Here is a 26956-nt window from a genome sequence, read left to right as displayed (position 1 = left end):
GTTTTTATTATGTATTTTGTGTTTTTATCTTGTGTTTTTATTCTTTGAACCGCCCTGAGATATTTGGATGACGGGCGGCATACAAATTTAATAAGTAAATAAATGCAAAGATCATCTCAGGGTAAAGATGATCAGTGTAAAGGCCCTGCTGACCAGAATCAAGCAGCCCAAAATGACTGTTCTAGCAGTTTCATATAATCCTTTTTTCTTAGCCTTTTAATCTCCTATTTATCTGAGTTCTCTGGTTTTATTGATTTCCACCTTCTGAACATCCAATAATGTCTGTCAGGAAGAGAATAAGTTGACACAAGCACACCTTTGGAATATTGGCTTTTGCAAACAGCCTCCTCCAGGTTTATAAACCCCCCAGGGGTGCTTGGCTGCAGAGGATCTATGGAAGGAGGGGTTATGTTGGGACACGGACACTATTAAGGAACTGGGGAGCGGCTGGGGAGCTGACAAAGGAGGCAAAATTCACACTGCATTTGAAGGTGAGAATTGGTTTTTTAAAATGCGTACATTGTACAGTAGGTACCGTTTTAACCTTGAAAGGCTGAAGCAGCAAGTTGGCCTTGGAAATAATAAAATGATGCAAAGCCCCAGTCTCCTCACCCCCTCCACTGACCATGCAAACAACTCTGCAAACAAGTGTTTCTAGAACAATCTGCACTATGCATTTAAAGCACTCTCATAGAGACTTCAAACAGTCATGCTTCCCTCCAAAGAATGATGGGAATGGTAGTTTGCTAAGGGTGTAAGAGTTGGTTCAGAGACCCCTCAAAGAGCAGCAATTCCCAGGGAAGAGGGGTTGATTGTTGAAACACTCTAGGAATGGTAGCTCTGTGAGGGGAGTTAGGTAAAGGTAAAGGGACCCCTGACAGTTAGGTCCAGTCGCAGAAGACTCTGGAGTTGCGCGCTCACCTCGCTCTATAGGCCGAGGGAGCCGGTGTTTGTCCGCAGACAGCTTCCGGGTCATGTGGCCAGCATGGCAAACCAGAGCAGTGCACAGAAATGCCATTTACCTTCCTGCCAGAGTGGTACCTATTTATCTACTTGCACTTGACGTGCTTTCGAACTGCTAGGTGGACAGGAACTGGGACCGAACAATGGGAGCTCACCCCATTGCGGGGATTCAAACTGCCGACCTTCCGATCGGCAAGCACTAGGCTCTGTGGTTTAGACCACAGCGCCACCCACGTGTGGGGAGTTACGGGGTCCCCTAATAACTGACCATTCCCCTACAGTTCCCAGGATCCTTTCAGGGAAGCCATGATGTTTTAATAATGTGATATAAGTGATCTAAGCATATAGTGCAAATGGGGCCTAAAGTATGTCCTTACAATTTGTAACTGTCAAGAGCAGCCCTGCTGGGGTCAGGCGCAAAGTCCAACCCCCTTTTTCAAACCTCAAGCAGCTGGCCAGCTCCAGGAACCTTGAAATCAAGTTTAATGTTGATTATTTATTATGCTTGTGCCCTGCCTTTTTCTCCAAGGGATCAGGCTTGGCTCTCCCACCCCACCCCAGCCCAATTTTATCCTCACAACAACTCCGTCAGCCTCCCCCAAAGTGGTGCCCCATCCAGGTTTCCCTGGCCAACACCCACAACTCTACCCATGACGTACCACACTGGGTTCCCTATCGGTAGGAGAAAACAACAGAGGCCAACCAGAGTATATTGAGAAGTAAAGCGGCTAGTATGCCTGATCTTTATTAAAGGAACTGCTGCAACATGGTCCCCACTCACCACATGCAGGAAGGTGGTGAACCCTGAACAATGGTGCACAAGCCCTTATATAGACTTTTGAAGTTGCCCACCCTGTAGCCCGATACCACCCCCCAAAACATCATACATACATCCCAGAAGAAGGCAGTCTACAGCAGAAATCCTGTCTGCCAGGATACCTGATAATGGTCAAAACAAAAAAAATTTTTCCTTCCAGTAGCACCTTAAAGACCAACTTATCTGAAGTGTATCTGAAGAAGTGTGCATGCACACAAAAGCTCATACCAAGAACTAACTTAGTTGGTCTTTAAGGTGCTACTGGAAGGGGAAAAAAATTTTGTTTTGACTATGGCAGACCAACACGGCTACCTTTCTGTAACTGATAATGGTCACTGATTGCATTACCTGGGCAATCTGGCCATTATTTTGTGATGGTTAATACTTTAGTTCCTGAATCCAGGTCACAGGCTCATCCTATTCATACACAAAAACACCCTTAAGACAGGATTTGAAAGCAAAAAGACAATGGGAAGGCTTTCCATATTTGCCTCTCTTACTGCAGAGGAATATTTGAGGTTATAGGGAGAGTCAAAACGGCTTCAGGATTGCTCTCCCATACTATTTCAGACACATGGTTCATATATTTAGATACGTGTGTGTTTATGAATATTTATTCTATATTTGAGACCTTAAAATTCTTTTAATACTCCTCTGAATGGGCTGAGCTCAACCCTAGTTGTCCTCAGAGTAGACCAACTGAAAATTAATGGGCCTAACTTAGTCATGTTCATTAATTTCAGTGGGTCTTCTCTTAGACGAGTATCATCCTATGAGCTGACCTCACAGACACCTACAGGGAAATGCAGCTAAAATGCAAAGACAAAGGAATGCAGAATATGCTTGATTGTGAAGAAGGAAGATTGCATCCTTACCTCTGTGCATGATCTTATGCTTCTCTCTCAAGTATGTTAGACCTTTTATGACCTGCATCCAAAACCAAAAGTTTAAATTAAAACAAAAAAAAAAAGCAATGGAAATGAAAAGCCATATACTGTATAAAATACAAGGGGAAATGGCATTATTTCTCCTTGATTGGGGAGCAGAAATGCTCTTCCTTCATGTACAAATTGTGCTTTAAATGAATTTAGAATTGCAGGACAACTCCTCAAATTTGGCTCTACTTGCTTGTAGAATACAGCAGAATTCTAATTAAAAAATTTAACTTAATTTTTTAAAAAGCAACACGCACGCCCCAATTTAAAATCACACAAGTTAAGAAGCCGTTAAAAACCAGCTGAAAACATTTTAAACAAGTAGGGCAATAATAATAATAGCAACGGAATCCCCTAAACAATACCCTAACCCAAAAATCTGTTTAGCTGCCTTGGCTTTCGTAGATTAAATCAGTCATGGCTCTGCCCTCCCAGGCCAGGTGGAAAGGGAGCAGGGAGCAAGTGGTCTTTGGATGAAGGGCGGTATACAAATTTAATTAATAAATAAGAATAAGCAAAATAAACTTTAGGGGGGGTTGGGAAGCTGTTTTATTAAGTGAGTTGGTAACATCCAAGGTTGAAGTGGAGGAGGCAGATGCAGAGACAGCAAGGAGCAAGGGAAGATTTCTCCTTGCATCACATACTTCTCTCTCTCTCCCATCTGCCTGCCCTCTGACCCCAAGTTGCATCACACGCTGGGGAACAGGAAGGACATACTAGACCACAACAAATGAGTTCTCTGTGGGTGACTGTAGTGGCTGTCCCACCCAAAAGCTGCCGCCGTCAACTAAAGGCTTCTGGTGACAATGGGGCTTCTATATGGGCTATATTTCCTGTGTCAAGTGTGTCTTTCTAAAGACAGTCGATTTAAAAGGGGGAAAGCAATACATTTAGAAGCACGAGTCATAGCTGTCCATCTCATTTCAGTTTGCCTCAAGCAGAAACTTTCAACCAGCTGTCTCTGCCTTCTGGACTTGACCTGCCATCGCCGACTGCATTTCGATTCCACTTGCTTGAATGCCAAAGCAACATACTTACGGCAATGCTAACTTTGCCCAGAATCTGTTCGGGGATTCTGCCAGCCTTTTTCAGGACTTGATCCAAGGAGCCGCCGTCCTATTAAGAAAAGAAAAAAACATGTTTAAACATTCAGAGCGTTAATCATGTTTATCCTCAAAGTGTCAAAGACACTCCGAAAGGCCCAAAGGGGGCAGGAAAAAAGGCAGTTTGACATCTGATAGCAGAAAAGGAACAGCTGGACCATGTTTTTGATGAAATCAAATGGCAAATAGTTCTGCAAAAGGAGAGAACAAAGGAAGGCCACACAGAGCAATTTCTTACCCACAACATGAGGACGTAAAGGGCACACAACTTCCTGTAACTCATCCCATTAACCCCTGAACTCAGATGACACATTTAAGGTTCATAAGTGGTGATGGCAGGCAGGGAAACCCCTTCCCACCAGCATGTTTCTGTGCTATAAAGCCATTATTTACCCAAGTGTGGACATTGGCAGGTGTGTCCCTCTTGTTACCCACACACCCTCTAGAATTTGCACTGCATAAGATTACAGCTGAATTATCTTACATTACATTATTACATTATCTTACTTCCACATTTTGAAACAAATTAATCAGCAGGTTACTGGTCACCACACAGCTTGAGAATGCAAGAGCCCTGCTGCATCAAAATGGGGCAGGGGCCTAACATCCTCTAACATCCTTTTCCCAACGGCATGTCAGCCTGTTGGGTTTTCCAGAGGCAGGGACACCGACTTGCCCCCCACCCCTGAGGTGGTGCCATCGCGCTTGCTTGTCCCAGCCCTGGGTTGGCTCCTGGGCTGCCAGGCGGAGGCTGGGGCTGGGGCATGGGGAGGGTGCCCAGTGGCCTTGGTTGATGCAGCCCCCTGTCCCCAAATATTGGGGGACTGGAGCCCCTTGAGCCCCATATATCTGGCACCCCTGCCCAGAGGTCCAAGCAGGTCACAAAAGCACAAAAGCACTGGTCTGTAGCATTTCCAGGGTATACTGCCTTTGAACATGGAAGTTCTATACAGCTGTGAGCAGAGCACACCTTTTTCTGTCATGCAGAATTAGTTAGGTAAGGAGTGGGACACCCATGACCTGCCAAAACATGGAGGTTTTTTGGGGGGGGTGGAGCAAGGAAGGCAAGCAAGACATAACCAAGCAGCACAGAAAGCCTGCTATCCTTAGACATCAGTCTTTAAAAGAAAATCTCTTCCCTTGCTTATCGGGGCCTGTTACAGAACGCAAACACACCCTTTCCAAGTTAAATATATACTGCTGTTGCTAAGAGCTGGAGGCAGAAGGAGAGAGGAACGGTGTAAGTCACAATAATTTATTTATTTTTTGCAAAGCACAACCATTTTGAGGAAAGAACAGGCTTTAAAAAGAGCCCACCTCTCTTCCAAAACACAAAAAAACCCCAATCAAAATCTTTATTTTAATTGTTTTCACAAATAGAGCCGGGAAGCGTCTGTTTCCAGGGCAGTGGAGAGGTTCGTGGTGTTCCAGACTTCCTGAAATGCTTGATTAACAAGGGACAAACAGTCTCTGCAGTTAATTTATTTACTAACCCTCTAACTTTCCTCTAAGGAAGAGACAGTGTGGGTGAGACGCAGGGATAAAAAAAAGCTGCCCAAGCAAGGAGCAAACTGGGTGGTCTGGGACACTTTAAAGCTCCTCATCTGGATAGTGTCATTGTGAACGGAATGGTTAAGTTATTTTACAGAACAGAATCACAGAATTGTAGAGTTGGAAGGGACCCCATTATCATCATCATCATCATCATCATCATTCTGCAATACTAGATATGCTTTTTATATCATTTTGATTCCATGGCTAGATTAATTACTTAATAAGCTTTTTATGTTTTTAGCTACATTTCTTTCAAGTGTATTTGTTTTAATTTTTGTGAGCCCACTTGAGTCCTGGCTCTGGGGGAAAAGGTAGGCTACAGATAAGGCCAGGGTTTTCCAAACTTGGGTCTCCAGCTGTTTTTGGACGCATTCCGTTACTTCCCGGTTGCAGTGGAGCGTAACCTGAAAACGCTCAACCTGAAGCATATTTAACCCGAGGTATGACTGTATTTTAAGTTATTCACTGCTCTTCCTGTAGAGTACATTTTCTGTGAATAGAGAATAAAAAAAAAACTCATGTCCTTCTCATTTCATAAGAAACATTAGCAACAGAAAGGGCAAATAAAACAAAGACTTCTGTTAAGGGCAGGACAGAAATAACGATGCATCGTGGTGCTCAGAATGCCTGCTATTTTTGTAGGCACCGTTTCATTTAGCCCCAAAGCTGGGACTTTGGGGGTTTTTTGGGGGGGGGGGGAATTGCACAACAACATTTGGTCACACATGTGAAATTGTTCGACGCCTCCGCTGGGGTTGAAGAGAGGGAGGGTTTTGATTGACCTTTATTGGGGGGGCGGGGAACTAGTGCTCTAAAACTAGGGGTTCCATCTGGCTCGACAAAGGCTGACAGATGTCGAGAGCAAAGTGTCGTTTTTTCTCTCTATCAGAGTGAAAATAAATGTTAAATAATGTTAAACCTGAAACATTAGGGGGGGAGAGAGAGGGAGAGGGAGAGGGAGAATGGAGGGAGAACTTTCTAGTTTCGTTAGAAAATGGAAGACAGGAGCAACCCCAAGCAGCCCATAAAGGTAAAGGGACCTCTGACCATTAGGTCCAGTCGTGACCGACTCTGGGGTTGCGGCGCTCATCTCGCTTTATTGGCCGAGGGAGCCGGCGTACAGCTTCCAGGTCATGTGGCCAGCATGACTAGGCCGCTTCTGGCGAACCAGAGCAGCGCATGGAAACGCCGTTTACCTTCCCGCTGGAGCGGTACCTATTTATCTACTTGCACTTTGACGTGCTTTCGAACTGCTAGGTTGGTGGGAGCAGGGACAGAGCAATGGGAGCTCACTCCGTCGTGGGGATTCAAACCGCCGACCTTCTGATCAGCAAGCCCTAGGCTCTGTGGTTTAACCCACAGTGCCACCCGCGTCCCCAGGCAGCCCATGCTCACTGTTTATTTCCCTATAGGTGAGAACAGCAAATGCAGCAGTGAATACCAAATAAAAATATGAGGTGAAGTGGAGCAGTATGGAAGAGATACTATGTAGATTTGTATTTAGGGTGAAGCTCATACTTTATATTTTTCTGTTTGGGTAGGGCACACACAAGGAAGAACTCGTCTTAGAAACAGCAGTAAATCCTACAACTGTCTCTACAGAAGGGGCCATAGCTCAGTAACAGAGCACTTGCGCTGTATGGAGAAGGCCTCAGGTTCAATCCCCAGCTTTCCCAGGGAGGACAGGCGAAGACTCATGTCTGAAACTCCGGAGAATAGCTGCCAATCAGAGCTGACAACACTGAGGTAAGAAGGACCAATGGCCTGAGTCAGATTCCTGTATTCCTACCTCTTAGTCGCAGGTCCTTCCATATACAAGCTGTGCTTCCGTCCAATAGCCACCAAGAGATCTGATGAAGCTCTTGAGCAAGACACACAGTCAAAGCACTCCTTGGATGACTTTCAGAAGTGATTAGACAAATCCATGGAAGAGGAAGTTTTAGGGATGCACCCAGTGCTAGTCCTACTCAAGAGCAGATCCTGACATTCATCCCCCCCAAGTTTGTCATGTTAATTCATTTCAATGGGTCTAGCAGTGGATATGGCCTACAAGTCATGATGGCTCTGTTCCATCTCTACTGTCAGAAGCATACACCAAATGCTGGCATTCACAAATTGGGGAAATGCTGTTGCACTTGGATCCTGTTTGTCTGCTTCCCTTTGGGGTATCTGGTTGACCACTGCAAGAACTGGATTCTGGGCTAGGTGAGCCTCATTGAACCTGATCCAGCAGGGCTGTTCTTATCTGCCTCTGATTAACCAAAGCCGTTCGGTGTTTGGTGTAAATGAGTTCTATGAGTTAATCACACAAAGCACCGTGTTGTGTGCCTTAACCCTGACTCGTGAGGACCCAAAATTCTGATACTTTGAGAACACACAAATAGCTTTTCTGTATCCAAACTCATGGAATTGTACAGTTGGAAGGGACCACAAGGGTCATTCAAGTCCAACGCCCTGCAATGCAGGAATCTTTCGCCCAATGTGGGGCCCAAACCCACGACCCTGAGCTTAAGGAGTCTCATGCTTTACCAACTGAGCTATCCACCTCTCCATGAAGACACACAATGGGGAAGCCGTAATCAGGGAAGGAGCCCAAAGGTGGGGGGGGGGGAGAAAAGGCTTACTTACCATGTGCTCCATGCAGATGCTGATCTCGCCGTCACTGTAAAATGCTCCATAAAAGCCCACAATATAGGGAGAATTACATTCATGCAAGACTTGTAGCTCACGGATGATCTGGTTCCGGATTGCCGGCTTGATCTCCAGGTGAATTAACTGCAAAATGATAATTGCCATAAGTTTCTGGGGCATTTAAAAGAAAATAAGCATACCCCAGATGCAGGGTGTGCTGCACGAAGGCAGAAAAGTCATGACATACTGTCAGGGAACTGCCATCGGAGCCAGGAGTGGAGGCAAGGCTCCCAAGCGATGCCGGAGAAGGGCCCAGCAGGGAGAGAGGGGACTCATCGGCCGGGGAAGGAAATCAGCGTGACACCAGGGAGAAAGGGGGGCAGAGGCGGGCTTCGGAGAGATGGCTCCAGGACTCTTCGCCAGAGACCAGCGGGGAGAGCACGGGTCCTCCGCTGCCCACACCCACCCTGCGCAGAAGACTTCCGCGCAGGGAGGCTAGGCGGAGACTATCCGTCAAGGAACTTTTATGTTGGAAGAAGTTCAGGAAACGCCCACTGACGGATTCTGCCAGTGACTGAGACAGCCGCGGAGTCAGGGCTGTCCAGCCAGGGAAAGGTTTATCCAGGCAACCTTGCCAAGAGTCGCGGCAACTTACGCACGAGCAACCCCAATTTCCATTACACATACCAAACACAAATTGACCCTAAGAGCTACAAAGCTGCATTTCACGGAGGAATCCCTTGCGGTGTCTGAATGTTAAAAGCCACAGAGGACAACAATCCAAACTTTCTTCTCCCAGAATTATGGGTTGTACTGACTGATCTCTGTGGATGAGTACCAAAAACATACTAGACTTTTACTCAAGAATTTGGAAGTTTTCTGACAGGGCAGGAGAGCAGAATAAGCAGCTCACGCTTCTGAAAGAGCATCCGCTGGCAGGGCCCACCTGGTCAGCTGAACTCCTTGGCTCAGAGCCAGCTGAGTTAGGACCCAGGAGCTTCCACAGCAAAAGCTCTGGTTCGAGCATCCGAGATTCTACTGGATGACTCTGGTTTGCCTCACAGTTTTTGGGGGGAGGCGGTAAAGACAGCCAATTTCACGATGAACAGGTGCTACAATGCAGAGGTAGGTGACACCCCGTATTTCCTGCTTCATCGGCAGAAGCCGCTTGTGCATTTCTTTCGCACTTTTGGTAGCAGAGCCATGGTGCCTGTACCAAAGTTTCTGCAGCAGGAGGGTGGCCCAAGGTACCAGGAAATGATCTTCTGTGGATATGAGCCTGCGACAAAAGGGTGGAGATTCGCATACCCAGAAGGTGATCAGACCAAGCTTCTGGTCAGTAAACAGGCTGAGTTCTTTGAGCAGGATGGTTGGGCAAGGCGCAAAGCGAGCTCTGACGTTCACTCAGATTGTCTGTCTGACTCTGAGGAGGAAGGAGAGCCAGAGCCTGAACCTGCTGGTGGAGACCAGGTCCCTGAACAGAGTAGGGCGTCTCCACAGGTTGTTAAGGGAGTGTCCAAGAGTGAGCCCTCATCTCCTGTGCGCATAATGGAGAAAGCTCACAGACGTGTCAAGTCAGAGGGGGAGTCTTCTGATGAGGAAGACGCACATGCTGGCCCCAGTGGGTCAAAAGGAGCACCCCAGTTTGTGCCCAGGCGGTCATCGCGGGCTACAAAGGGAATTCCACCTGAGAGGTTTCAGGTCACAAATGCGTGGGTTGGTTTCACACAGTGCGAACCTGAGGTTTGTGAGGTTCAACTAGTGCCTAACAACGATGCCAGGAAGGGGCGGAAGGCAATGGGGAAGGTGTTGAACACTCAGAAGTCCTCTCAGAACGTGATTCGAGAGGGGGTGTTAGGAGAGGCTCAGAACTTACAGGGTTAAGAGTTCTGAGTGATGACGCCTCACATTCTGAGGGCGGGTTTAGAACACTGAAGGGAGTGGTTTCTCTGTGTTCTTTCAGTGTGCGTGTTTGCTCCGAAGAGAGAGCAAGCGAGATGTCCGCTCTGTCGCCAGGCAGGAGATTTATTGCTGTTGTGTTTTGCTAAGGAATAAAGACTTTAAAGATAAAGAGACTGCTGCATTCAGCCTGAATTATTGCCTTCACACGAAGAACGTTTCCTGCTTCTGTTCCGCTGTGTTTTACAAGCTCTGCTGAGTCAAAGGTCCCAGGGGGGAAGACCAGAGCCACGCAGGAAGTGTGCCGGACCCCCGGACGTCATTGACCTCCAAATTTGCCAGCTGGTAGAAACTGGCTATGGCAACTGTGAAATAAATAACCATGTGGGTATTTCATTGCTTTTTACATGCATTTATTTTATTTTAAGTTTGTGCTGAATAATAATAAATAATAATAAATAATAATAATAATAATAATAATAATAATAATAAATGCTTTGATATATTGCTGCCCCAGGCTCCTTTGGGATTCCTAGTTTTTATTTGTTTCATTTCCCCAAATTCCCGATTTTATTTGGTTTAAACTAAATTTGTACTACTGTTTTACTGGCTTTATGTTGTATGTTTGTTTTAGTCATACTGTTTATTGTTTTTATACGTTACTTAGAGATTTTAAAATATTAATCAGTTTATACGTAGCTGCTTTTAAATAAAATAAATTATAAATAAGACTACAGAATGGGTCAACCGGGAGAGACACGGGGCAAATTTGTCAATGGGAAGCTAGCCAAAACAGCTTTCCTCATCCTGTGCTGGATATGCTGGGACTGATGGGAGTTGTACTCCAAAAACAGCTGGAGGGCACCAGGTGGGGGAAGGGCTGGCCTATAAGGTCAGTAACAATGCTCACCTTCCTTGCCATAATGAGGCCAGAAGGTTTGTGCGAGACTTTGAAGACCACCCCGCCATTTCCGGCACCCAGCTCGCTTATTTTCTCAAAGTCATCGTCCTTTAGCTCCCCAACTTTTTGTTTCTGGGTAAGGAAGGCCTCGAGGCGTTTTCGCTGCTGCTCATCAAGTTCTAACTCTTCCAACTTTTTTTGGAGGGCTTCCAAATTTGTCCTGGAAGGAGAAAGAGAGAGAAAGCAAAGAAATAGCCATTAACTGAACTCAAGACACCTTCACAGACACTGCTAAATGAGAAAGTGGAGAAGGAGGAGCCAATGCAATTCAGCAGGGCCAGCTCTACCATCAGGAAGAGTGAGGCAATTGCCTCTGGTGGCAGCTGCTGTAGAACAGAAGCATTAGCAGTAACCCCTGATCTGTGGCTCAGAACCAATCTCACTCCTCCTTAGCACAGTATTGCAAAATATACACTGCACCAGTCTCAGAATGGTTCAGGGAAATGCTGAGGTTGGGACTTGGATAAATCCTCATCTCAAGGGAAGACACTCCACAATTGTGGCACAGCCACAGAAAAGGCATTCCATGAGCCCAGGGCTCCAACTGTTTAGGATTTCTAAGTCAAAATGAGAGCTGTGTAGATTCCTTACCAGAAACATCAACATTCTAAGCCAGGTCATCTGAATTCTGCACCACAGGAAGTGCAATTCTGTTTCTCTCGTCACGTGTGCCAAGGAAATCGGCATAATTTCTCTGATTTTATACATTTGTTACTCAGTTTTACTGTTTTGCAGAATGTATTGTGGTTTTGCTAGTCTCAGGGAGGGGCAAATATCTTAGCGGGATACTGAAAACACACACATTCTAGAAATCCTCTTTAGTCACCTCACCCCCTGCAAGTTTCAGAGATTTCGGAAGCTCTTGCCAACGCACTTCCAAGCACCTATCTGCAACCATAAGACCCAGAGACTTTACCTCTCTTTTTAACCAAAAGCTGAAATTGTGAGGAATCTGAAAATCAGCTGAACCCAATACCACATTCTTTCTCCTCCCCGGAACTGGAGCACATGCAGAAGTTGCATGTTTGGTGGTGGCGGATGCAACATGGACAGGAAAAGGAAATGTCTGTGCATGAACATCTAGCTGGATTCAAGCCAGCCACCCCTTTAGGACAGGAAACCGAGTTAATCTTTGACTCAACACTTCCATTGTCCATGTGGCCCCGTTGACTCAGCAGTGCTAACTCATGTTCCAGTGAGCAATCACTACCTCTGCAGAAAGGATTCTCAGAATGAGTGAGGGGGACGGATAGAACGTGCAATCATACCCTGCAGAGCTTGTGTAAATATTTCAGATGCGTATCTGTGCCAATTCAAAGGCAATTACATAACCATGGGCACGCTGCATGGAAGCTTCTTGCTTGCGCTTCTCCCTCGCCCACCCTTCCCATATAAATAAAACGTGTCTGTTCACTGAAAGGAAAGGAAAACCAAGGAAACACAAGAGGGCAGCTTCCCTTCCAGAGTCCACACCGATCGTTGATACCTCTGGTTGCTTCAAGTCATTTCCTGCAGAATTGAACTGTCTCCCTTTTACCAAGTACAACACTGATCCAAAAGCCACTTGATTTGCTAAGCACCCAAGTGAGTCCTACCAGCAACGAAACAGCGGCCAGCTTGCATTTCCCTTCATCCATGAAGTTTGGAGGATATATCAACAAAGAACTATGCTAAAATGAAGAGGATGTGGCTAAGCAAGGGCTGCATCTGTCTATACGTGCGGAACAATAATCAGTGTTAGAAGCTAATTGCCAAAAGGCATCTTAAACCTGGGTTACGGTCACTACAATGGAATGTCTAGGCGCCATTTATTTTTACAATGAAATATTGTTCATGTTGTTATTATCATTATTACAAATTTCATTTCTATACCGCTTTATATTTTACAGAAAAAAAATCTCAAAGCGGTTTACAACACACTAAAACATCAGATAAAACAATCCAGAATAAAACAAATTCAAGCTTCAAGGAAAATATTTCAGATCCTTCTCTAAGTGACATTTTGCTTTCCCCATATTTCATTACCTTCTTAATTTATATAGCTGCCCCATAGAGAAGTACTATGGGAAGCAAATGTGGTGTAGTGGTTAGAGTGTCGGACTAGGACCTGGGAGATCAGGGTTCAAATCCCCATTCAGGAAGCTCACTGGGTGACCTTGGAGTTGGTCACAGCCTCTTAATCTACCTTCTAGATCAAGCCAAAGCCCATCTAGTCCAGCATCCTGCTCCTAAAGTGGCCAACCAGATGCCCCAATGGGAGAAACCTGCAGGGAGGACCAGAGTCCAACAGCATTCTCCCCGATTGTGAAACCCAGCAAATGGGCTTCCTCACTGTGGTCTGCAAGAGAGCTTCTCCTTTTTGTATGCTGCTTTGAGGTTTTATTACAGGTTGTGAAATAAAATAAATAAATAAAAGTCCGAAAGATCTCAGAAACCTGCTCCACAATAACTCCGAGCAGGGCTTTCAGTGTGGCTGTCCCTGTTCAGTTGTCGTGACTAGTAGCTAGCTAACTTCTGGTCAGAAGCATAGCTGTCAACCGTCCCTTATTTGGCAGGAAAGTCCCTTATCCCAGTGCTGTGTCCCGCTGCTGTCCCTTATTGATGATGTCCCTTAATTTCCCCGGGTTTCATGCTCGCCCAGCTAAGGAGGGAAGCAGCGGCTCGGGGTCCTCCGCCACATTAGAGAGAGCGCGCACGAGCTGCCGCGTCTCCGTCTCTCCCTTTTCCCCCTCAGGGGTGCATCGCGAGGAGCCGGGTAAGCAAAATCCCTTATTTGGGCTGCTGATCCCTTATGTTTGAGGCTGCTGGTCCCTTATTTTCAAATCTGTAAGTTGACAGCTATGATCAGAAGTGAACCCAGTAGCGGCAAATCAGCTGTAAGCTACAACGGCCAACATGTGTTTCCCAAGTTTGCAGACCAGCACATTTCACAAACAAAAAGGGAGTAATTGCATTCTACGCAATGGCACAGAATGGTAGGGTTTATGCAACATATATGAAATGCCTATAATAGCCTTGTTCCACCTGCCACGTGCTTCTCCTCCTGTTACAACAGAAAGACGGGAAACCGAACATCTCCTGAAACAGGAAATCTGCATCTGTTTCAGGCCTGGGACACAAAGAATGCAAGAGGATTGTGTTTTCCTAGCCAGCCAACCCCCCCCCCCCATTAAAACAAAGAAACAGAGTTCCTCTCTCACAGCCCCTGCAAAACAACTGATGCATCAGCTAAAAGCAAGAAGAGGCATAGGTGGAAACAGCTGCCTTCTGCCCCTTTATGCCAACAGTCAGAAAACAAAATTAGAAGCTGCTCTCATTAAGAGGAGGAGCAGAGCACTTGTCTTATCGCAGGGCAGTAAATATTTGCATGTCAGTGCAATCTGATTATTCACTTCCTGCCCTGGAAGTTTTCTGACAGGGCAGGAGAGCAGAATAAGCAGCTCACGCTTCTGAAAGAGCATCCGCTGGCAGGGCCCACCTGGTCAGCTGAACTCCTTGGCTCAGAGCCAGCTGAGTTAGGACCCGGGAGCTTCCACAGCAAAAGATCAGGTGGCGCCAGAGGCGGAATATCCTGGACAAATGACAAGAGCCATGCAAGAAAAATTGCCAGCACCATTCGCAGAGATTTGCGCAGATACACTTGACCCATGCTGCACATTCAAAACGCTTCATTCTAAACTGTTTTGACCGCTGTAGGTTGAAAATGCAATGCAATTCCAGGTCAGAATGACAATTTATTTACAGATAATATGTGCATTATTAAATCAAATAAATTTCTACTGCAAGTTACGGGGAGGGGGGCACGTGGTTCTTGTGCTGAACCTGCATTCCACAAATTCCGCAATTAAACAAACCGTTCTAAGGGCCTAAGCAGATTACTGCCCACCCCCTCCAGATAAGAAGCAAAACAGGCCTTTCCAATTTATGCCTTTGTTATTCAACAGTTAGAACAACATGCTAGGCCATGGGTGGGGACCCTCAGGGATCAAATCCTGGTCCCTAGAACTCTCTCTGGACCACACCTCTCCCTAACCACAAACCCTTTCCCCTGGCTTCAATAAGACATCCTCCTTGAGTAGCCATACAAGTTGGTGGCCATACAAGCAGGTGGCCATCACTGCCTCTTGTGGTCAATTTTACACCTTGCCTGCAATTTGCTCTTTAAAGATACAGTATATATAACCATTGTCATGGTTAATAGCATGTCTAGCTGCGTTTCACATCTACTGACACAGATTCGGGGGCACAGGCGCAAAGGCACGAGTGCTCATCTAAAGCACCTACGCATCTGTCTGTTTTTGAAAAGGTAGGAGGTGTTTGACAGCACAATTTGCATGAACAATTGCAACTGGGGAAATTGCTGGTGCGGGAGAGTGAAAACTGAAATTCTGCAGACAGCTCCATACATCTTGAAAAGCAATACATGCTCGCTTCCACACGGTGGCTGAAACAAGAGGGCAAAGTAATTTTTTTTAATTGCTTTTCAAGAGCAGCATCCCAAGAAATTACAGAAGGCAGCTCAGCCTTGAGGAGCCTGGGAAACTCCTTTATACAAGGGTACTATCTGACTGGCAGCAGCCCTCAAGGATCTCAGACACAGATAGATCTTTCGCTTCCTAGTCTCATGGCACCCTTGACAAGGAGCTGTACTGGCACCACTACCTGAAAAAAAATCACTTTACAGAATAGCCACCAGCTGAGCAAGTCCCACATAAGCACCAAGGCTCTGCTGGGACGACCTCCTTCTCCTCCTCCTCCTCCAGGGTCCTCTCCCCTCCCCCCATCCATCTGGGTGCACACAGCAGCAACGGAGTTCCCTAGGCTGTGCTCTCACCTAGAAGCAAGCAGGGGCAGGCAGGCAGGCAAGCAGGCCCTACTCAGGCTCTGACATTTTTGATGCTAGTGCAGTACAGTGGTACCTCAGGTTAAGTACTTAATTCGTTCCAGAGGTCCGTTCTTAACCTGAAACTGTTCTTAACCTGAAGCACCACTTTAGCTAATGGGGCCTCCTGCTGCTGCGCCGCCGGAGTACAATTTCTGTTCTCATGCTGAAGCAAAGTTCTTAACCCGAGGTACTATTTCTGGGTTAGTGGAGTCTGTAACCTGAAGCGTATGTAACCTGAAGCGTATGTAACCCGAGGTACCACAGTATTGATGAACACACTGATAGGTTTAAAGACTGTCTCAAGGCAAATCTAAAAAAATGTAGTGTAAACACCGACAACTGGGAAACACTGGCCTGCGAGCGCTCCAGTTGGAGAACAGCCTTTACCAAAGGTGTTGTGGACTTTGAAGACACTTGAACTTGGAACCCAAGGGAGAAACGTGCGAAGAGGAAGGCACGCTTGGCAAATCCACAGCGTGATCAGCTCCTGCCTGGAAACCAATGTCCCCACTGTGGAAGGACATGTGGGTCCAGAATTGGCCTCCACAGTCACTTACGGACTCATTGTTAAAACTGTGTTTATGGAAGACAATCTTACTCGGCTACAAGTGATCACCAAAGAAGAAGAAGACCTGTAAGAAGACTGTGTGAAAGGACATTGTTAGGAGAATCTGCTTATTGTATGTGTCAAGAAGGTTTGTGCAGGAAAAATCTCAGGCTTGGACCAGCTTGATAGAAAGCAGACACTGAAATCTTCCTGCTGAATCAGGCACCCAAGCTCTGATAATGCAGGCATGCTTTCCCTCCAAGAATATTGCTTAATTTCTACACCTGCATCAAGCCAAGGCAAGGGAATGCCTCTATATAAGCCTTTATTATAGGCCTGTGGACTCCACTCTTGTTGATTCCCCAGCAACCACTGTTGCGACCAAATAAAAGCTGTCTTGAACACTACCATCTGGATAGCTCAGTTGGTTAGAGCATGGTGCTGATAACGCCAAGGTTGCAGGTTCGGCCCCGGCTGCATATTCCTACATTGCAGGGGATTGGACTAGACAATCCTCAGGGTCCCTTTCCAACTCTACAATTCTATCACAACTGGAGTGTTAAATTGCAGAAAATCCACTACACTAGCATGTAAGCATTTAAATGTCTTCTCTGACAATATACAGCTGACTCTTTAACGTTTTCATTTTGGCTCCTAGGAATTTGAAGCATTTCCCCCCCAGACCTGCTTCACAGGAGAATCTCCTCCAGAGATTGAAGATTAAGCTAATCAGCTTCCTGGAGCCCTCCTTGCCCCTGACATTAGTGCGTGCGCACACACACTCCTGATGGAATGTCTAAGAAGTGATGAAATCTCTCAGAGAGGCCATAAATTGTGTCACAGTCACTGAGGAATGCCAGCCAACAACGTTCCAAAGGAATTTGCTCTTTTCCTGTTCAGACAGGACTGTGAGTAGGAGAGAGACCTTCCGTCCATCCGAGAGCAGATGTTTGCTAAGAATTTCTGAGCGGCAAATGGTCCCTTTCCCCCTTCGAACAGCTGCTGCTTTGCTGCAGGGTAACAGCCAGCAAAGACTTTTGGCATGCGGTTCTCGGAGTCAACGTGTCCTCGGATGCAACCCTTTTGCGGCTGGGGCGAGGAAGGAAGGGAAATTTGCCCGCTTGGAAGGCAGGGGGAAAATTCACCACTCAGTTCCAATAATAACATTAATCGGAAAGCACTTGCACAAGGAATGCTTCCCTTCCTGACGGACTCAACCAAAGTCTTTGGTGCTGCCTTTTGCCAACCTGGTGCCCCCCAGGTATTTGGGGTGACAACTCCCATCAGCCCCAAACATCTGAGGGGCACCAGGTTGGCAAGGCTGCCTTAGCATATCAATAAAAACGGAATGGAATCTTCTGGAGCTGACAGAAGACAGGACCGCAGAAGAGGTTTTGCCAAAGGAAAGTGGTTTCTGGCCAGAGAAATTAGCCACAAGAGAAACCAACGCATACCAGATGTCAGGAAAATACCACCAGCAATGGGGAGGTTGCTGCTTTGGAGTCCTGCTGTGGAGTTTCCAGAAAAATCTGTATGGCTGCTGTCAGGAGTGGAAGAGAATGCTGGACGAAAGCAATCTTTTGCCCACTGCAGAAAGACTTCTCTCACACTTATCAGTCACTTTCCCTGGGCTGGAAGTGGGAAGAGCAGCCTGGACCTACCACACTGTGTGTGTGTGTGTGTGTGTGTGTGTGTGTGTGTGTGTGATGTGTGAGTAAAAAAAATTGACAACAAAGATGCACACTGCAGGATTGCACTTGCAACTTTCTGCAGCTGCCCACACCTGCAACACTCTTTAAAAACTCTAAATGTGCCCTCACATCCCTGGAGGGTCAGCTGACCCCTGCTCTTTCAACTGCCTCATCCTGAGTCAAACTGTTTTGCTACCTGGCCCAGCACTGCCTACACTTGGCCCTTCAAGGGTTCAGACCTTCCCAGTCCTACCTGGAGATACTGGGGTGAAATCTCATGAATGCAAAGCATGTGCTATATCAGGATGCTGTGACGCTTCCTAAAAGGTCCTCTGCAATGTTCAAAACTCCCATTGTTCTAGGCGTATTTTGCGACAGGGAATTTCATTAGCTCAAGCAGTTTCTGAGCTCTGGGCACAGTACTGCGCCTAAGATTTCAGATCAAACCTGCAGAGTGGAAGGAAAGGAGGATCTTTTTCTGCTCCCCATTTCCAGCTACTCTCTGAAGACTGGAGAAGGGACCCTCATAATAATATAAGGGGGTGGGGCAGGGGAAGAACTAGACCATGTGAAAAATGAACATAATATTTCAGTTGCAGTTCATTCATTTTCAGCTTTGCATTCTTGTTATAAAAAAAGTGTGCCTAGACATTCCGTTGCTGCACCCATAACCTAGGTTTAAGGTGCCATTTAGCTCCTAGCTTTCATATCTCAGTTTCTAACACTGGTCCTCTGTATCTAAAAATGTGCACTTATCTCCCATCAGTGGATTTCCTTCCAGTGCAATTTAACAACATGAAAACACATCAAAATGGTTCGTGTTATCACACAGCATCATTTTATATCCAAATATCAAAACACAAATCTTTTCTCAGTCTGTACAGCGTGAGACACTTAATCGCAGGGTCATGGGTTCGAGCCCTGGGTAAAAGATTCCTGCACTGCAGGGGGTTGGACTAGGTGACCCTTGTGGTCCCTTCCAAATCTACAATTCAATTATTCCATGAATGGCCTTGCCTGCAGGTTGAACACAGGAACCCTTGCACCCAAGGGAAGCAACATGCTCCCAGAATCCAGAACTTGTCTTAGAGGTTACCTTGGTGAATGATGCCTGGAGGTGATTCCCCCTCCTTTTTTCTTTTCTTTTCTTTTTTTGCATCATCACCAACATACAGTAATTAATTGCTCGTAAATTTCATTTTTAAAGACTCTCATGTGGCAACACATACAAGGGTTAAGAAACACTGCCTACACACTTTCCCTTGTACATTTCTACCTAGCTCTTTATAATTAAAATGGACACTGATGAGAGTATTTTATTTCTCCTGGGGGTAGATTGGAAAGCTGGCCTGCCAATCTGTGCTTGGAACTGAATAGGGATTTAAGGTGGATTTGAAAAGTGCATTTCATAACAAACAGTTCCACCATTAGCTTGGAATTATGCTAAATTCATAATGCCCTGCTCGCAAAGTACACCCTTTCACAACCAGGGTGGACTGGTTAACATATTATCAGTAGGGAAGGGAAAAGGAGACTGTTTTAAACAAACTAGATGGATTTCCCCCCCAAAGCAATAAGCACTTAGAAGACAAAAACGTAAGTGAGGCCATTTTAGAGACAGGAGATGTAAAAAGAGAGAGACTGTCATTTTACTAAATGGACTCATTTGGCACCTGAAGAATTAACCAATGTATTATAAGCATAAGCTTTCTATGAACTAAAGTACATTCTATCAGATGCATGGTGTGTTAACCTCAGGGCAGGTATCTCTCTCTCTCTCTCTCTCTCTCTCTCTCTCTCTCTCTCTCTCTCCCCTCCCCTCACTAGAGATTAAGAAGACCCATGTTCACACAGCCACAAAGCCCACTAAGCAGCTATAGCAGCTATGGGTGGGTCACAATCTCTCAGCATGTCCAGCCTCACAGGGGTGTTGTGAGGATAAAAAGCTAAGGGAACCTTGATAGCTTCTTCTTCTTCTTTTAAAAAAGCTACCACTGTGTTGATGCTACTTAGGAGGATTTGTATGCTGGCATAAATAACTGTGATAAAACGATTTGTACTTTTCTGGAGGAAAGACACAATATAAATGAAAGATACACATGCATACATAATTGCCTATATATATCGTTATCCGTGCACAAAAGGACAGGTCAGTGCCCCAAGGGGATTACAGTCTAGAAACAGACACAACGGACAAAACAGGGAGGAAATGGAGGCAGGGCATAAACAGAGTGAGAATGTGTGGCTATTGCAGTTATACAGGCTTTGTTACAGTATGAGGGGTGATGCCCAAGGCTTTGCACACAAACGTGGGTTTTCAGGGTAGATTTGAAGAAAGTGAAATTGACAGCCTCAGAGAGGCATTCCAGAGGGGGAGCTGCATTAATAGATCATTGGAACAATGCTTTATGCCGAAGTAGCCAAAGCTGTGTTCACTAGATGTAACTCAATCGCGATTCCCATCAGCCCCAGCCACCTTCCCAGGGGCAGGAGCTAACCCACAGCTCAGTGACAGAGTGTCTGCTTTACAAGCAGAAGGTCCCAGGTTCAATCCTCACCATTTCCAGATAAAGCTGGGAGTGTCTCCTGCCTGAAACCCTGGAGAGATGATGCCAGTCAGTGTGTATGTTACTGAGCTAGATCAGGTACCGTATCACCAACCTTTTCATACCCAGGACCAACTTTTAACCCATATCTTAATCTTCTACCATGTACTCACAGGGAGGTAGTGTGCTCTTGTTGTGATCTGGCTGGGAACAAGTTGCAACCAATGTTTTAAATTAGCCAGGTGACGGGTGACTAACATGGGTCCAGTTGCAACCATGTGGAGATCTCTGGATGCCAGGTTTGCGACTGACATCTCCATCTGGCTGGCCACTCCCACCTTCTTAAGCAGGTAAACAGAGTAGCTTATTTATTGCATTGATAGCCCACCTTTTTTTCCAAGGAGTACATGGTTCACCCCCCTCCTCAGTTAATCCCTACAACGACCCTGTGAGGTAGGTTAAGGGACTGTGACTGACTCCAAGGTCACCCAGTGAGCTTCCAGACTGAGTGGGGATTTGAACCCTGATCTCCCAGGTCCTAGTACGACACACTAACCACTACACCACATTGGCTTCCCATTGCACTTCTGCTATGGGGCAGCTATATAAATTAAGTAGGTAACAAAATATGGGGAAAGCAAAATGTCATTTAGAGAAGGATCTGAAATATTTTCCTTGAACCTTGAATTTGTTTTGTTCTGGATTGTTTCATTTGATGTTTCAATGTGTTGTGAACCGCTTTGAGATGTTTTTCTTTAAAGTATAAAGCAGTACAGAAATGAAATAAATAAATATAATAAATTTCATTGTAAAAATAAATGGCGCCTAGACATTCTGCTTTGGCAAATGTAACCCAGGTTTAAGGTGCCTGTTGGCAATTAGCTTATATATCTGAGTTTCTAACACTGATTGCAACCAACTAGTGGGTCCAGACCCACCAGCTGAAGACCAATGAGCTAGACTGACCAGTGATCTGACCCGGCAGAAAACAACTTCTTATAGTCCTATGTACCATGGTTAGTAGGGACACAGGTGGTGCTGTGGGTTAAACCACAGAGCCTAGGACTTGCTGATCAGAAGGTCGGCGGTTCGAATCCCCACGATGGGGTGAGCTCCCGTTGCTCGGTCCCTGCTCCTGCCAACCTAGCAGTTCGAAAGCACATCAAACTGCAAGTAGATAAATAGGTACCGCTCTGGCGGGAAGGTAAACGGCGTTTCCGTGCGCTGCTCTGGTTCGCCAGAAGCCGCTTAGTCATGCTGGCCACATGACCCGGAAGCTGTATGCCAGCTCCCTCGGCCAATAAAGCGAGATGAGCGCAGCAACCCCAGAGTCGGCCACGAATGGACCTAATGGTCAGGGGTCCCTTTACCTTTACCTTACCATGGTTAGTGGTCCAGGATGCTTGGAATTGCAGCCCAATTACATCTGGAAGGCACAAGGTTGGCCACCTTGCTTACACCCAAGTCCCCTGCCCTTCGCCGGAAGCACAAGGCCTCTTCTAAAGTAATAGCTGCCTCTCTGAGAGCTGTTTGCAAGGCACATAATTCCCATCTAAGACAAAATTATATTTATGGAGGAACAGAAGAACAGACGTGCATAGCAAAAGCATTAAGAACAAAATGATGTTGAGAGCAACAACAAAAAGGTTATATAATAGAGCAGTACCAACACAGAAAGGAGACGTTAGGAGCTGGCTTCATTTTATCTCTGGCGTTACCAACTCTGAGTTGCATAATTAAAGCTCTCCAAATAAAATCAACATATTCCTACTAAGCAGCCTTCCCCAACCTGGTGCCCTTCAGACATTTTGGACTACAACTCCTCAGCAGCCCGCTGTACACCAGATTGGGAAAGGCTGGTTTAAAGAAAGAAAAATACGGTACTTTCTTTCCCTCCTGAATGAAGCATACCGTGAAAATGATTTTTAAAAGGCAGCATTGGTGTGGCGGTCACAAATTTGGCAAGTTAAAATGCAGAGCCAGCCCTCCAACATCTTTACACCAGTAGCAAAATAGCATTTACCTCCTCTGATTGTTAACCTGGCACTGGCTAATTTTATCAGCTAGGAAAGGTAGGGATCCAACAAGCAAGCACGATGTTTCAACCCTCTAAGCAACTTATCAACATCCTCAGGCTGTTCAAGCTAAAAATAATTCATAACAGGGCCAGACAGTGTTCTAGCTGTATCTTTCTCAGATTCTGTCAAAACTATGCCAGAGCTGACATGAGTGATCTCATCCGCAGAAGGCACCTATGGGCCTTTGAGAGTTAAACAGGTTGATCCATTGGGCCTCTGCAGCACAAGCCTTTCACCACTGAGAAGAGCTGCATTTGCTGGCATTGTGCAGAATCAATGGTGGTGGTGAAGTGAGCTTTCTCCACAGAGGTAGTATAAGCTCTAAAATGGGCTCCAATCTATGCTTGATCATATTCCCTTTGAGTTTTCCACCATCTGCTCTCCAACAGTCAACCTTGCAGTTTCATTGATATGGTGCAGAGCTAAAACCCAAAAAGCTAAATTGACTCTATGGCTTGGCCAATAACATTAGGAAGCAGTCATCTCAATGACCCAGGTCACCTCCTGATTCAGGGGTAGGCTACAGCCTCGGTAAAACTGCTGGCCAAATCTGTGGGAAGTTCTGAGGGTCTACCAGTCGTCTTCAAGGTCAAACCATCAAAACTGGTCCTCCACATCTATGGAGCTTAATTGCAGCAGACAGCCCAGACCTGATCTAATAGTGATTTGTCCATGACAACAGTCATTACTAGTACCCACAGACTGCCACGCCTGGTAGGGACGTGGAAAAGGGCTTTCTTGGTGGCTGCTCCCAGACTCTGGAACTAAAGAGTCCTGCAAAAGCTAGACTGGCTCCCTCCTTGTTCTCCTTCCACCAGCAAGTGAAAACCTCCTTGTTCCCACAGACTTTTGGAATTGACTGCTTTTAATGAAACGGCTTCTGACGTGCTATTTTTATTGTAACCGTTTGTAAGTTCTAATCACAATTTTATATATGTACGGTATATAGTTTTAATTCTATTATTAATTACTTTTTAATTATTGTTTTCCTATGTTTTTAGTGACTCTACCTTTTATCCCCCCATCAGGGGGAAAGGTGGGGTACAAATAAATATGTAACAACAACGACAGTTACAGACACTCAGAACCAAACAATTCCTGAAGTGGGCATCCAACAAAGGAGATGGGCTACAGAAACCCCACCTCTTCAACACTCAAACAAAGGCTCATGTGGCACCCCAATCTGAGAGGCTCAGCCTGAACCCCTTAAACAAACCAGGTCTCTGTTATACATTCTGCACCAGCATTTTCCAGGTAGACATAACACATTATATGAAGAATTTTTTAAAAAGATACTATATATCAGCAATGTCCAACTGGTTGGCCGCGATCAACAGGTAGATCACAGGATATTTGAAAGTGTTCACCCAGTTGCTCCTGAGCGATCTCCACCACCACCACCCCGACCCTAATTAGCATCGCTGCTAAGACAGCTTATTTCCTTGGTCAACATGTGTGGTATTCCCCTCCTAAAAAAAACTCAACAACTCTGGTCCCCCCCCCAAAAAAAGCTCAAGAACTATTGGCAATGACAATGGGTAGATCACTGCCAGTTTTACTACACTGGGAGTAGATTGCATTCTCTAGAGAGTTGGACGTGCCTGCTATATATGCTATATATCATCTGCACTGGGTGGCTACAAGTTCTAAAGTTCTGAGAAATTGAGAAAAGTGTTTCTCTACCCACTCCATGTATCTACCTAGTCTATCCTACGCAATACATCATTTTATAAACCTCTCTTATTACTTCTGTTTAGTTTCCCCCCAAATTAATATGTCCAACATTATTTAGCCCTTCTGCATTGGAAAAGTGCTCCAAGCTCTTGATGGTGTTGGTTGCCCTCTTTTCCACCTTTTTCTAGAACTAAGGTACCCCTTTTGAGAGCAGGCAACCAGAACTGAACACAGAATTCCGAACACAGCTGTGCCATAGATTTACATCAAGGCAGAATAACACCGGGTGTGTTTTCATCCCGCTTCCTAATACTTCCCAGCACAGAATTTGTCTCACTCATTTCAGCCGGGTACCAAATTGACACTCACACTGAGCTATCCACCGTGTCCCCAATATCTCTTTCAAGGTCAGGCACCACCAGAGCCCATCAGTGTATCTGAATGCGCATCACTTTGCAATTAACTTACACTTAACCTCATTTGCCATTTTGTTACCCACTCATACAATATAGGCAGATCATCCTGGAGCTTTCCAGATTCCGCTTGGGTTTTCACCATCCTGAACAATTTGCTGACATTTGCAAACTTGGCCATCCCAAACACCTCCCATGACTACAGACCATTTAAGAATGTTAAATTAGCACCAGCTTCTTACAGAAGCTCAGCACTTCCTTCCTTCGTTGTGAAACCTACTTTTGCCTTCTACTTCCTCATCCTACCCTAGAAACTAACTGATAAGAAGTCCTAGCCTTTTTACCTCAGGTCTGCTAAGCTTACTTAGCAGCCTGAGTTTGCACACAGGTTGAGTCAGAACCTATGTTCAATTCTCAATAGCATTTAACCATTTCCAGAAGACTGATTCATTGTTCCATTGACCTTAGCACAATTTTTGCCACTGCAATTGCTTGTGGAAGTATTCTGAAGGGGGAATTGGCACACCAGAAAAGGTCTATCCATCCATCCATGTGGATTTTTAAAGGAAATATTGTTATTTGCAGCAGTTTAATTTTTATTTTGAATAGCGAGTCACCTTGATGAATGTCTCTCTCTCTCTCTCTCTTATTTTAAAATGGTATTGTATGTTTTCACATTGAAAAATGCTTGGGTAGTTTATGATATGGTGATACAAATAAATAAGAAATTTAAAAAATCTACCCTGCCTTTTTGAAGGGAGCCTCTCACTTCAAAGAGTCGTGTGGATATCCAATGGAAAACATTTTTCTACATATACAGGAATCATAAAAAATGGACTCGTGAACGTAAAAACATTATGTGGGTGGTTATGCCCAACAATTCATGTACACGTATGAAAAATGGAAAAGGATTACAGGACCCTGACAAACCAACAGCAGAACTCTCACTTTAGGAAAGGAAGAATCAATCCATTTCTGGGCAGTGTCACTTTTGCATGGTTCTGTTGTGTACGGTTTCTACATCAATCTGCGATTAAGAAAAACTAAAGGAAAACTGTATAAAAGTACATATTTTCAAAATTGCGTTTTTACTTTTAACCTTGCATTTCTAAATGTAAGGTTCATAAGCTTTTTGACCCTGGGACTATGAGAGAGCATTCCGAAAGTACAAAAGTCAGCTGATAAATTCCAATTAGCACTCCCCCAAAAATTTCCTGTCGGTTCTGAAAGTGTCAGTTTGTATCTGACTTTGGAAATACAATATCGGATTCCATGAATTCCATTGTGTACATCTCAGCATTGCAATGGAGAGGAAATTAGGGACCTGCTTGTACTATTCATCCCCCCACCCTTCACTAGGCAGAAGGCTTCAATATAGAACTTTCCAGGCACTTAAGAGTTGTCAATTCACAGGTAATCCTGACGATCAAAGGCAATCATTTTGATTAATGCAAACATCTTGGTACCATTTCAAATGAGAGCCTAAGGCAATGAGCTGCTTGCTGTTTCATCCCGCACTCCACCCTTCATCCCCAGCGCCCGGATTGTGATGTGCAAACAGAAGAACATCTTCAGTTCTGTTATCTGGAGATGTCAGAGAACATCCACTTTGCTGGAATAGCCTGTAGTCAGCATAGCAACAGCACAGTATGGCAATTCCGTGGGGTTATGCAAACATGTTATTGCAGGTGTCTTACTTGCGCGTTTAAGTAGCATTTCCTGCAAACAATTAATGCAGTTTTGGCAGCCACAAAACTGTCACTGCAGACTGGAGCCGGAGGGTGCGGAAAGGCTCTGCCAACTCACAAATAAATTTTTTAAAGTGTCTCTTTTTCACAGGCGCTGCTTTTAGCGATGCAGCAGCTACAAAACATTCGGGGAAGCCCTCTACAACGGTCTTCAGCAGAGAAACCTGTAGCTAGCAAGTCCTTGCACTAGGGCAGTTTACAACTTAACCTCCAGCCATAATTTTATCTTTGGCGGGGAGAAGTTGTTTAATAAGCGCAGATTCCGAGTCTCAGTAGTCCATTCACTCATTTCCTCCCTTTCTTTGAAAAGACCCCTACACACGAGCCTGAACCCACAAGAATATTCCTGTGCTCTTCAGCTACAGTTTCGAACAACCACTTTAAAAGCAACTAAGAATGCGAAGAATTGATGCTTTTGAATTATGGTGCTGGAGAAGACTCTTGAGAGTCCCACGGACTGCAAGAAGATCAAACCTCTCCATCCTTAAGGAAATCAGCCCTGAGTGCTCAC

At 45.4% G+C, this 26956-nt stretch overlaps 1 protein-coding gene across 1 annotated transcript in view; it reads right to left on the bottom strand.

Annotated features, from left to right (window-relative positions):
- The window catches only part of MAP2K1 (mitogen-activated protein kinase kinase 1), a 40889-nt gene that overhangs the window by 13064 nt on the left and 869 nt on the right, over positions 1 to 26956 (bottom strand). Inside the window, exons 2-5 of the mRNA XM_053364058.1 lie at positions 10813 to 11023; positions 8001 to 8147; positions 3754 to 3831; positions 2656 to 2707 (exon numbers count right to left, since the gene is read on the bottom strand). Of these exons, the coding sequence (XP_053220033.1) occupies positions 2656 to 2707; positions 3754 to 3831; positions 8001 to 8147; positions 10813 to 11023 (488 nt within the window). The remainder of the gene's footprint in view (positions 1 to 2655; positions 2708 to 3753; positions 3832 to 8000; positions 8148 to 10812; positions 11024 to 26956) is intronic.

This window comes from Podarcis raffonei, chromosome 14 (assembly GCF_027172205.1).
Source record: "Podarcis raffonei isolate rPodRaf1 chromosome 14, rPodRaf1.pri, whole genome shotgun sequence".
Taxonomy (NCBI): Eukaryota; Metazoa; Chordata; class Lepidosauria; order Squamata; family Lacertidae; genus Podarcis; species Podarcis raffonei.
The sequence above is the reverse complement of the archived record's forward strand: the minus strand, read 5'-3'. Positions and strand labels throughout refer to the sequence as shown.